This window comes from Osmerus mordax, chromosome 11, assembly GCF_038355195.1.
Source record: "Osmerus mordax isolate fOsmMor3 chromosome 11, fOsmMor3.pri, whole genome shotgun sequence".
Lineage (NCBI taxonomy): Eukaryota > Metazoa > Chordata > Actinopteri > Osmeriformes > Osmeridae > Osmerus > Osmerus mordax.
Window position 1 is genome coordinate 12,493,796 of NC_090060.1, and position 12,204 is coordinate 12,505,999.

The 12,204-nt window shown below is 42.8% G+C and overlaps 1 protein-coding gene across 1 annotated transcript in view; it reads right to left on the minus strand.

Annotated features, from left to right (window-relative positions):
* tenm4 (teneurin transmembrane protein 4) overlaps positions 1-12,204 on the minus strand; it is an 86,903-nt gene that overhangs the window by 12,611 nt on the left and 62,088 nt on the right. The window contains 6 exon segments of the mRNA XM_067245796.1: positions 122-357; positions 2,251-2,423; positions 6,096-6,826; positions 6,829-6,984; positions 10,978-11,132; positions 11,924-12,156. Of these exon segments, the coding sequence (XP_067101897.1) occupies positions 122-357; positions 2,251-2,423; positions 6,096-6,826; positions 6,829-6,984; positions 10,978-11,132; positions 11,924-12,156 (1,684 nt within the window).

The window sequence follows — 12,204 nt, forward strand, 5'->3', positions numbered from 1 at the left end:
CTAACCCAATCTTGGTGCTGCAATGAAAATATACCAAAAATGATATAGAGGAAAATAAATCCTCCTTTCTGATTTGGGATTGTTCATTTGTGAGTGTGTGTGTTTGTTAAATAAGCCTTACCCTAAGCCGGCGTCCATACACGGTGACCTGACCACGGGCTTGCTCTTTCCTCTGTCTCCACTCCACCAGATTGAGGCCATTGTCGATGGCCAGGGTGACGTTCCTCTTGCTGACTGTGGGGTTGACAGTGCCGGCCAGCAGGTGGGGCTCTGTATGCAGGGACACCTCCATGCCATTGGCCAGCACCAGACGTAGAGAGCCATCCAGTCCAATGTAATAACTGTTCCGGACTTGATCTGAGGTTTAAACATATGTACACAAGTATGATTGGGGTTGTGTTCTAAGACAAACACATTTTGTTCAAGAACCAATCACAATAAATTAATCATATCTAACGTCCTAATCATCATTGCTGTGATCTAAAATGGCTGTGCAGCCACAGCCCGTTTAGAAGCAGTATTTAACCACAAAAGGTGTGAGGATGGCTGTTCTGTGACAACAAAGACAAATAGAGGGAGGTTTCACAGCACCAATAAAGCGAAGTTTTACAGCTGTTCCTGTAGCCTAAAGGAGATGGGAGTGGAAGCTATCAAAATCAGATAGCTTGCCTGTGGCCACACAGCACACAGAGCTCCTGTCACTGTCCCCAGGTGACTAGCAGCACAAGACCCAGAGCAGAGAATAATGTTTCCTGAGAGCTCCTCTTATATATTCATCAGAGAATGTCCTCTTCTAGCCTCCTATCAGAGCACTGGCAGGGACCAAGATGAATATGACTCTCATTAACAGCTGTTGAGAATTAATGGCTTGTCAGACAGTTCACTAATTACTTTATTTTGTTGGATGGAAAAACAATCAAACCATACATCTAGCCTATTTACAGTGGAGTATGTCAGGTGTGAACAAGTGCAACATTTCAGAACCGCCTTTTTACATCTTTGTTAGTCAAGGGTGGAACATCTGGTTGAAACCATCTTTCGACCATCTACATCCATTATAAACGGTTATTTATTATGGTTGAAATGGTTTGTGACAATGTGTAACAGGGATAGCCAGGGGAACAAGGGAATATTGCTGAACATGGAGTTCACACTAATGCATACATAAGATGTACAGTAGGTAGGAGGGGCTGTCTGTACCTTAGCCAGGAAGAGACTTTGCACACAGAGGTTGTACTCTGATAAAAACTACAGATGTGGAACAGTGCATCTGACACCACGACTACACTAAACATTCCCCTTTCATTCACAAACTCATTTAGTTGTAATTTCAGTTTCAGGGTGAATGCACGATTCAAGAGATTAAATCATCTCTGTAACCCACACATACATACACAACTCACCAGGTGCGCTATAAAAGTCAACACAACCAAGTGTGCCAGAATCTACATTGACAGTATACGCGTGTGAGAGAAGAGAGTGCTACCTGTTCTGTGATTATGGAAGTGTTAGTTGACAAAGCGGACAATGGTGAATTAATTAACAGAGGCGTGCCTGGCGCAGTGCCTTTTGCCAGCAGATGTCCAACACAAGGTCACCACAGTGAGGTGACCATTTCACGCTGCCGCATGAAGCCACCAGGGGTTATCATCTCCCCTTTCACTCTGCCCTAGGAGAGTCATCCAATCAATGTGGAGGGGGAGGAGGACTCTTTCAAATCAAATGCTAGTAAGGAAAAAATCTTTACATTCTTTTCGAAATTGAACCAGGGCTGGAGAGTTCAAAGCTATCAACTGGTAATCGATGCAGCAGTCGGTCAGGCACAAAACAGGATACCAAAATGCCCAAGTATGCAAGAAATTTCACGGACACAAGGCTTGGGCCTGAGACCCCCCCTTGCACTCTCTGTCTAGTCCTGACTGATTGGATTTCCTAAACAGAGGACCTCTGGGCTGACAAAACTGCATTTTTATAGATCAAGTTTGGAGACATAAAATCAATATGGACTTTCAGATCTGTGAGTGGGAGGCAGGACTGAAGAAAAAAACCTGTATTTACTCTGCCTACTGTTCACATACAATCATAATACATCAAGATTAGGACTTAATTAGGCTTATTCACCAATAGTACTCAACCACTTCTTCAAAAACACTCATATCTGCAAGTGACAAGACTTCATATAGTTCATATTGAATTCTGTACTTCATCATTTAAATGTATAATTAACATTCATACTGTTCAGATACTCACCCTGCAGAAGAGTGTAGAAGGTGCCGGAGGCTGATAGGTTGGTGGTGACCGTGATGTCCTCTTTATTGGAGCCCTCTGTCTGGACTCGGACAGAGCTGTCTGAGTCCGTGCGGTAGCTGCTCATCCTACCCGTGGGGTGAGTCACATTGGTCAGGCGGCCATAACTGTCATACCTGCAGGCAAAAGCAAGGATGTAGGCCAATAGAGTTACAGGTTATTCACTACAAATCTATTCCCCCCCAATTAGCATTTATACAGAATGTAAGATTGCATTTGAGATGCAAGAAAACACCATTGATAGTGCTGAATATTGGAGCATATAGTGATACAGTATAAACATTTTCTGATGTAGACATTTGCTCATTAGCCTAAAAGATTAGGAGTACCGACTGATCTCAATATGCCGTCTTGAATTATGAGCATTGGAAGAGAGTGATTCAGAGGCAAGGTTTGAGAGGTGCAGCATTTCCACCGTTTGCAAATCAGTCGGTTCATCACATCCAGGAACATGAGTGGCCAGATTGTCTCATTTGGCCGTGAGAGCACATCAGCATGGAACAATTTGAAATCTTTCAGCTTGTCAGTGCTCCAGCATAAGAGTGAGTGAATGGTGCATTACTTAGAATGAGGACTTTTCTCTGTGCTGTGAATGCAGATTGGAGAGCCCTTGCTGCTGTTGCTGCCTGCCATAATAATGCAGTCTAATAAATTATATGGCATGGACAAGTTTACAGATATTTCTCTAACTCTTTTGGCTCAAATATCCAAAAGCAAATTGGGAGAGAAAACACCTTCTAGAGATAAATGTTATCTGATCTAAAGAGCACATGTTCTTGGACATTTTTCTCATACATTTCTTGCAGTATTATGCTTGGAAATTCAAAATAGGTACATTTTTGTCTGGCGAGTAGGAGTTTGTGTAATACTGATAAGATACCTGAAAACCGATAAAATTACATTTTTGTCAGGCTTTAGTATGTTTCGACACCGATTTTGTTAATGCAGTTGAAATCAAGTGTTTAATTTCCCTCTCATTGGACAGCTTCATGTCAGCCACATTACTTCATTTCAACTGACACAAAATGTATATCTGCTTTCACCAAAGACCAGTCCTGCAGACTCCAATCTAATTCCTGAGCAGTGTCGCATGCCCCAGCTTGATCACTGACCCAAACAGCTCTCAATAGAGTTATCTCAATCAGGTCTTGAAGCCAGGCTCACTCCTGAAGCTTCACTGCTGAGATCTATTGGCTCCAGAATGTTCACACTGAGCTGCCTATTAGCTTCCTCTGACCAGGCTTGAGGGTAGGCAGGGGCAGGAGGCTTGAGGGCAGACAGGGGCAAGAGGCTGCATTTTTAGGGGCTCCATGCCTGAGGGCTTTGGGTTGTGGGCCAGGGGCCCAATGGGTCTATAGGGGCTGGGTAGGGGGAAAGAAGCTGTGCTTCCCCCCCTTGGATGTTCCAACAATCCATTTGTAATGCATCACAAACACTTCAAACACTAGTACTCTGACCTTTTCCTGATGAGGCCCAACCACAGGCAGCACATCAACATCAGCACCCTGCACATTCTCACCCCTCAGTGAACCACACTACCCAATTGTTATAGTTCAAATTGAAGACTTGAGGAACCAGGTTGAGTTCTGGCAAGGGGATTTACACCAATCAGCCATAACATTATGACCATCTACCTAATATTGTGTAGGTCCCCCTTTTTCCACCAAAACAGCCCTGACGTGGCCCGTTGAGGCATGGATTCCACTAGCCCACTGAAGGTGTGCTGTGGTATCTGGCACCAAGACATTAGCAGCAGATCCTTTAAGTCCTGTAAGTTGTGAGGTGGGGCCTCGATGGATCAGACTTGTTTGTCCAGCACATCCCACAGATGCTCGATTGGATTGATATCTGGGAAATTTGGCGGTCAACTCAACACCTTGAACTCGTTGTTGTGTTCCTCAAACCACTCCTGAACCACTTTTGCTTTGTGACAGGGTGAATTATCCTGCTGTAAGATGCCACTCCCATCAGGAAATATTTTTTCCATGAAAGGGTCTACATAGTATGCTTAGGTGGTACATGTGTCAAAGTAACATCCACATGAATGGCAGGACCCAAGGTTTCCTCGCAGAACATTGGCCAAAGCATCACAATGCCTTCGCCAGATTAAATTCTTCCCATATCTGGAATCGGGTACTACAGATTCTGGATACATAATGTGTATTTTGATGAGCTTTGCTACTAAATATAAGCATCATCAGAACCAAGATTGGCTATTCTGTTTGGCAATTAAGCATCTTTCACAGTACTGTGAGAGAAAAAAAATCATTTACAGCAATCGTTAAACTGTAGTGCTGATGATTACAAAAAAACATTAGATGGTTACAGGTTACCAACAAATCCAGCTACTGTCAGGGCACAGGAAGCTGACATGGGGCACAGCACTAAAACCATGGAGTAGGTGTTTCTGTGTTCTTTGTGCTTTGTTTCTGTGTTTGACCATGCTAAATTATGTTCCATCTATAGGCTGAAAAACATACATAAACATGAAACAATTCAGGCAGTTTGGTGTGTACGATAAAAACATAAAACAGCCACACATCTGTGTGTTCGAAGATAAATGGTGGTATTTTTTAATATCCAACGGAGGCCAATTATGTCTTTGACCCTCAGGAGACAGAGTGACCTTGAAAGCTAATTATGTACAAACAACAAAGAGTCCCTTTATTGGGCCTAAACGAAACATGGAATAAATGTGCTGGCGGGGAAATGTGAAGTCATAATCTTATTTTGAGAGAAAGACAGGAAATTAAATGTTTTATGTTAATTATTGTGTTCTTGATATGCCATTTATTTCTGTTTGTTTGTTGCCAAAAATACAGAAGAAAAAGTAGAGACTATTGAACATATCATTGCTTCCATGGTAGAATAAAATCTCTGTTGCATTCCCTGATTAGTTTTTTTTTACCATATATTGCCGTTGCACGCAAATAACCACCACATTTATTTAATGTCATGTCTATCCACTACATACATTTTAAGGACAGAGCACTGTGTCTCCACTATGGATTACATATTTGCCAGAAAAGCTTTTTTATTAAACAGATTTACTACTAATGTATCTTCTTCTCTGAGTCCAACAGAGAGTTGTGTTCCAATGGGATAATTTTATGAGCCATTTGAAAATAATTTCAAAGGAAATGACTCAGAGACAGAACTGCACAAGTCAGGACTGTTTCAGCCTCAGGCTTATACACCCTTCCAGTAGTGTAGGTGGATGCTAGCACATACGAATACCTTAGCAAGGTCTTTTTACCCTAATTGTTGTTGTTAAATATCTGCTAAGATTGAATTGATAAATGGAAGATATATCAGGGTGTGATATTCCACAAGTGAGCTGGAACGGATATATGAACAGCCAGTCCCAAAAAACGTACATTGTTTGACACACTCATCAAAGACATTAAAGGGTGTGGCGTTTTGAGTGACAGTGAGCTCCAGGCATGTGACCATGACTCGTGAAAAAATATTTAACTGCAATCGACTGTCGACAACAGGTCTAAATATGAATTTCCTGGATTCTGAATATCTAACACATTAGCCCAAAGAGACTTTGTGTACCTGCAAACTTCAATACATCAACATATGCATAGTTGTAACATTTCCCCTTATAATTACTTTCAGTAAACAGTGTTTGGGATTTATAGGCCCCGCTATAAATTCGATTTCAATCCAGAGTTGTGGCAAAGCCATTATCTATAATTGGATCCACTTGGCTTGCAGTGGTGTTACAGTAATGTTTGTGAGCCAACTTCTCATAATTGTATTTTAAACAAAATGTTACTTACTCGTAGAACGTTGTCCATCCATTTTCATTACTCTTTGTTGCTAGCAGCCCTGAACTTCCATGGTAAGTCATCACAGCCAGTTCTTGACCCTGTGCAGCAATGCTTTTGAGGGCATTATTGGTTCCAATTGTGAACCAGAAGGTCTGTCCATCAGGCACCATGAGCCATAGAGGCATGCCAGTTGTGTCTCTCCTGAGGGTCACTATGTTCTTGTTTTTGTCAGTGATGGAGCTTAGGTCTCCTTCTCCAGAGTATGTAAGATTAAACAGGTGGTCTCCAGTGGTCAGACTCTGCGTGTAGATGTGGCTCCCATTAGAATCAAACAGATAGAGCTCGTCATTTATGGGGGACGACACCTCATACATGCTAAGAGGGTTCAGGTACGGCTTGTTCCTGCGTACATAACGGATGCGGATGTTGCCCAGGTCGGCAATGAACAGCTCCCCGTCGGATGACACGGCTAGCGAAGAAGGTGCGTTCAATTTGGCATCTTTGGCGTAGCCATCGTCCCCGGAGTAACAGTCACAGTTGGCGTCATTCTTGCAGTCGCATCCGCTGGGGGCTCCTGCCACCAGAGAGATCTCTCCATTGGTGGACACCTGCCGCACACGGTTGATCTTCTTCTCATCTGACTCCGAGATGTAGAGAATGCCGTTGTGGGAGACGGCGAGGGCGTTGGCGGACTCCAGGGTGGCATGGATGGCCACTTTGCTCATCAGGAAGTGGTCAATGAGTGGTCAATGCCCGGCACCTGGCAGTGCATGGGACGGCCTGCCACAATGCGCACCTGGTGGTTCTCAGAGATCTGGAGCACCACATTGTTATCTAGCACATAGAGGGAGTTGTCCATGGGGCTAACGGATAGATCTGTAGGCCACTCTAGACGCACCTGTGGGAAAGCAGACCAGAGAGATAGAAGGGTCAGAAACAAAGCGAGCACATTTGATCTACCAAATCCTAACATTATCTGTGGGGAAAAACCCTCCAGGCAAGAGTAATTGAAACCACTTTTCAAAACATTAGATATTGTACAGAAAACTATCAAGCTCTCTCCTAGCATGGCCTTGCAAGGAAAACAATTTTTGAAAAGATTCTTATCTGATAAGAAGGAAAATAGCAGTAAGAACACTGTTAAAAACACCAAAACAAGATTTCTGAGATTGAACTTGATAAGAGGAGAATAGGAAACAAAAAAGAAGAAGAGATCCAAATAAATGATCAGATGAACCCAAACCATTATACAGCCATAGATCATGCACACTCTGGATACTGAAAGACTGGACTTGGGCATCCGTCAACCTGGCAAAGTGGATCTCTTTTTTTGCTTTGGGTTATTAATTTAGTAATAACAAAAAGACAGCAGGAGGTAAAGTCCATGAGGACAAAATGAAGCACATTTAGCAGATAAAAGTCCTGGTTACATCCCCCAAATTATGACTTATTGTTCTGCAGATAATGCATCTAGATTTTAACAAGTACTTTTGGATTCATCCAATTCACGAACTCCCTCTGCACTTACAAACCCAGTAAGATCTCTTAGGAACATAATATGAAGTGTCATATTTCAATAGCGGCCTTGGAGCAGCAACAAGAGAGACTGATTAAAACCTGGTCTTAATTTACTGGAAAATACAAGGACTAGTTCGGATGATGGACAGCTTTTACATGAGCCAGAATTAGCATTGATTTGGATACCTCGTCTTACAGCCGGGAAGTAGGAAGGGGATGGAATTACCTTGCAATTACTATGGTTCACTAATCTTTCATAGGGGCATGATGATGCAAGTTCACAGACCCCTGTCCACAAAATTGATTGGGGAGCAATTCCCTAAGTATCACGTTTTATGATAACATGGAATTAATGAGTCTGCATTTTGGTTTTGTAAAACAGAAATCCATATTCAATTTAACTGCACAAAATCATCACACAACATGCAGTCATTTAGGATGAACTAGCACATCAGGGCACACTGCTGTGAGTTCATAACTAGGCTGAATCTCAGAGGAGGAAGATACTGTTTGGGCATGGAGTGTGTAACCTTCAGCTGACAATAGTTAAACAATACATCAGCAAAAAATCAAATAAAAACTTCAAATTGCTGACTGGTGGATTAAAACAGCCTCCGGGAAATACATTCCCACTGATAAATGTGAAAAAGTTGAGGTTGCCACAATAAATTCCACTTCACAAGAGGAGCAACTCTGCATTCTAAAGGCCTCTGGCCTTCAATAAAAACAGAGCTCTACAAACATAAAATAGAACACTCAATGTATGTTTGAGCAGCTGATTCCAGGAAACCCCTTTCTAGAGTATACAATACATAACATTGATCCAAACCAAACCTGTTTAAACATTCAGTATTCCTCATTTTCTAAATCGTAGGCAATTTGCCGTCCGTAGTTAGCTATTGACAGCTGATTCCAGGTGACCATCAGTTCAATCATTCTTTTTATTATGTCTCAGTCCTGACTGGTCCTAGGTTTCTCCCCATAACATCCGTTTTTCACAGCATCCTTGTTTGCCCAAGCTGATGGCTGATGTTTCCACAAGGCCCCATGTCCTGAAAACCTCCCACCATTTCTCCCAAATCGAGTCGGTTTATATAATAAAAAGTACCTTTGGCTACGCACAACAAACATGAGACTGGCAGTGGATACACGTTGTCTTTCAGAGAGCAGAAAACACATTTACTTGGGAAACTAAGGGGGGGGATTTTGAATTCTTTAAAACCTATTCCTTGTCAACACTGGTGGTTTAATATTTTATGAGCCTGAGTGTGGAGTGGCTCGAGGGAGTCTGTTGTCAGGGGGTTTTCACGCCGCTTTGAGTGATGAGGGGATATTTCTCGAGCTCCCATCCCACATGCTGTAACCCAATCACACCCTCGCCGTCCTGCCTGCACTGGGGCAGCTGTCAGTAGCGCTGGCTCTCCCGCCCATGGCACAGCTTAGCAGGGCACATCAGCCATCAGAGGTAGCCATGGATTTTTCTCCCCCTCAAAAGCACATCTATTTTTGTTTGTAAGCTCACTTGTATTACAATAGCCCATTTTCCATAAGCAATCCCTCTGCTACAACCCCCTTTTATCAATGTGATGCCTGTCTAAACCTATCCCATATTCGGTTTGAAGAACCTTTCAGATTTTAACTGCACATCAATGTCAGCGCAGTCATGATAAAGCTTTCTGAAGTTCCTAACACCCTTCAAGTGAAGACGTGCAAAACGTAATCTCATTCCAAGACATGGTTTCCCTATATACAGTACAAGTGTTTCAGACCCATCTCTATTTTCAAAACATAAACTTAAAAATGGAAGACCGCATGCCTTTAAAAAAACACATAAAAAAAGATCTCTCACTGAGGTCATCCCATTAACCTTGTGAAAAATGTCCAGGAAAACCGACGGTTAATGTGTGGAAGGCAAAGAATTGCCTGGCTTAAAAAACACATAGAGGTCACAGGATGAATCATGTTCCATAGCACACAAAGAAGACCATTTCCCGGACGGTACTGCAAATACCAAAGATAATTTTTAAGACATCAGTGACCCTCAGTGAGGAGAGGGAGAGAGAAATCTTGAAACTTTAGTTGATGAAAGTCGGTGAAAAAGTAGAGAGCTCTATCAGTGATGAGCCCTCTACAGTGAGACTATGCCGTAAGTAAGTAAGGGGCTGAGTAGTGTTTGAAGTAGGAGCTGTATGCTGTGGATGAATTTTTAATGGATGCTTTTTACTGTCTGAGAGTCCCTGGCAGCACTTGTACGATTTGTCATGGTTGTGGACCGGCAGTCAGTCTGCCTGGATCTCCTCTGCAATGTAGCTGAGGTGGCAGGCATCCATGAGGGGCTTGTGGAGACTGACAGAGAAGCATGGGGTGGGATGTACAGTAGTAAGGGTTGGGTGGGGGTCCCTGAGGGCCTGCAGTGGGCAGCTGGCAGCTCTCTCCTGTGACTACATCCCGTCACACAAATACAGCTCCACAGTATTGGCAGCTGAGGCCCCCTGGGACAGTTTTCTGGCAGTCACAAATGACCCATACTGGCTAACATAGACATGGATTGACATCAAGCTTTGTAGAATTTCATTAACATAATATGTCAAAAATGTCATTTAATTTAATATTTTTTACATTTATACAAGGATAAGAGTAGAATGATTTATTCTTGATCTCTCATTTTCGTACAATAAAGATTGAGCATTGTGCTTTAATTTGAGCTCATGATACATAAAACCACCACAAGAGGTTGTTTTGATGACAAATAATAGGCAGTGAATTAAATATAAATATGCACCTACATATAAAATAATATGTTCAAATAATATATAGGGGAGAGCCAAGCGTATGGTGCGTGGCTGATGAAATGTGACATAAAATCTAGGTTTTGTAATCTCTATGGGGAACTCACTAAGCCAGAGGGTGAAGTGACCTCAACACAGTGCCCTTGCCTGGGGGACGTGTCTGGTGTGGTAGGCAGTCTGCCCTGTGTGTGTATGAGTATCTGTGAATGTACAACATGTGTATGCATGTGTAGAAGTGGTTGGCCCGCAAGGTTAAAGGTCAGATTTCTCATCTCCCCCCAGTTATAGGCCGATGCTATTCCACATCTGGGTTGAAAGCAACCCCTAGGGAAACAACCTCATTTTGCCCTAGTAACATCAGGTCCCAACCCCAACCCCACCCTCAGTCTCAGCCCACGCCCTTGCTGCAAACCCTGGTCTGAGCCTCCGGACCCAGGCATGTCCAATCAGTTTCCTCCAGAGCTCCCAGCTGCAACAGCAGAGCCAGCTGGCAATGCCAGTAGATCAGAGGATAGGACGTTGGCCCTCATAGTGGTCTAGACTCTAGAGCAGGAGTAGGCGGGGTAAGGGGGAAAGGGCCATACCTGGGAGATGTCCATCACAGAGTCACAGCTCAGGGGTCGGGCAGAAGTCAGATCATTAAATCCCAACAGAGTGGAGATGATGCCGTTCTGATCAATTCGGCGAATCATGGTACCATCCACAAAGAAGATGACACCATACTTGTCGACGGTGATGCCTGTTGGACGAATGTAAGAAGAAAAGAAGATACACGATTTAGCTATGAATGTAACTGCTTGGAAAACAACCCATAACTGACTCTTAACTAAATAGTAATGTAAGAACGAACGCCTCAATAATTCACAAACTACAGTATGTAGAGAATGCTGGTACTAATTCAACAACAAATACATTGATTCAATGACTTCTAACATACAAACACTATGTACATTACAGTAGGCAAGAGCCTGACAAAAACAACACAATCTCATATTTTCAGATGAACAAATATGTACTCTTCCCTGATCAGATGCAACATGCAGGCACAGGGAGCATGGTGACTCATATTACCAACTTGGCAGAGGACAAAAAAACTAACATCTCTTCTGATGATTAATGGTTTCCACAATATTGCAAAAAAGCCAAAATGCCCATGTTTTTTATTTTTTGTGTGTGGACTTTTTACAATTTGTACAAAACTTTTCACAGCTGAAACCTGTACTGCTAGCTGTTTAAGAACCTGGGAGCGAAAATTGAAATGTACATTACTGCAGATTTAATTTTTTTCCTCCCAGGTTCACAACAGCGTCTCAGTTTCTCTTCTTTCTGTGATGCTTCTGTGCATATAAATTAACGGTAATGTGAGCCTGGGATTGAGAATGTAAATCTATTGGTCAGTCTCCTAACTCAGATCTTTCTTTTCAACATACTGCCTGTAGTAGTCAATGTGTTTCGGAAGAATACACCGAGGCCACAAACGGACTCTGAAGGTATTATTGGGGCTCTGAGGTTGTAGTGACCATGTTGTACCTCTAGGGTTGGTGAGTGTAGCCTCCACAGCTTTTCCGCCATCCCCACAGCGTGTATCATCATAGGGCAGACACTGGTCTCCTGTCCCTGCCACCAGCTCCAGGTTCTTAGCAACATCTTTCACAGCACTCAGAGACTTGACCTTGAATACCTTCCTACTGCTGGTATCGGATAGGTAGACAGCACCGGAAACAGGACTGCTGGTCAGGTAGTATTTATGAGCAGGGCTGTTGCTGGATAAAGGAAGTGTACAAATCAATCAAACTGTTAGGATTTTAAAT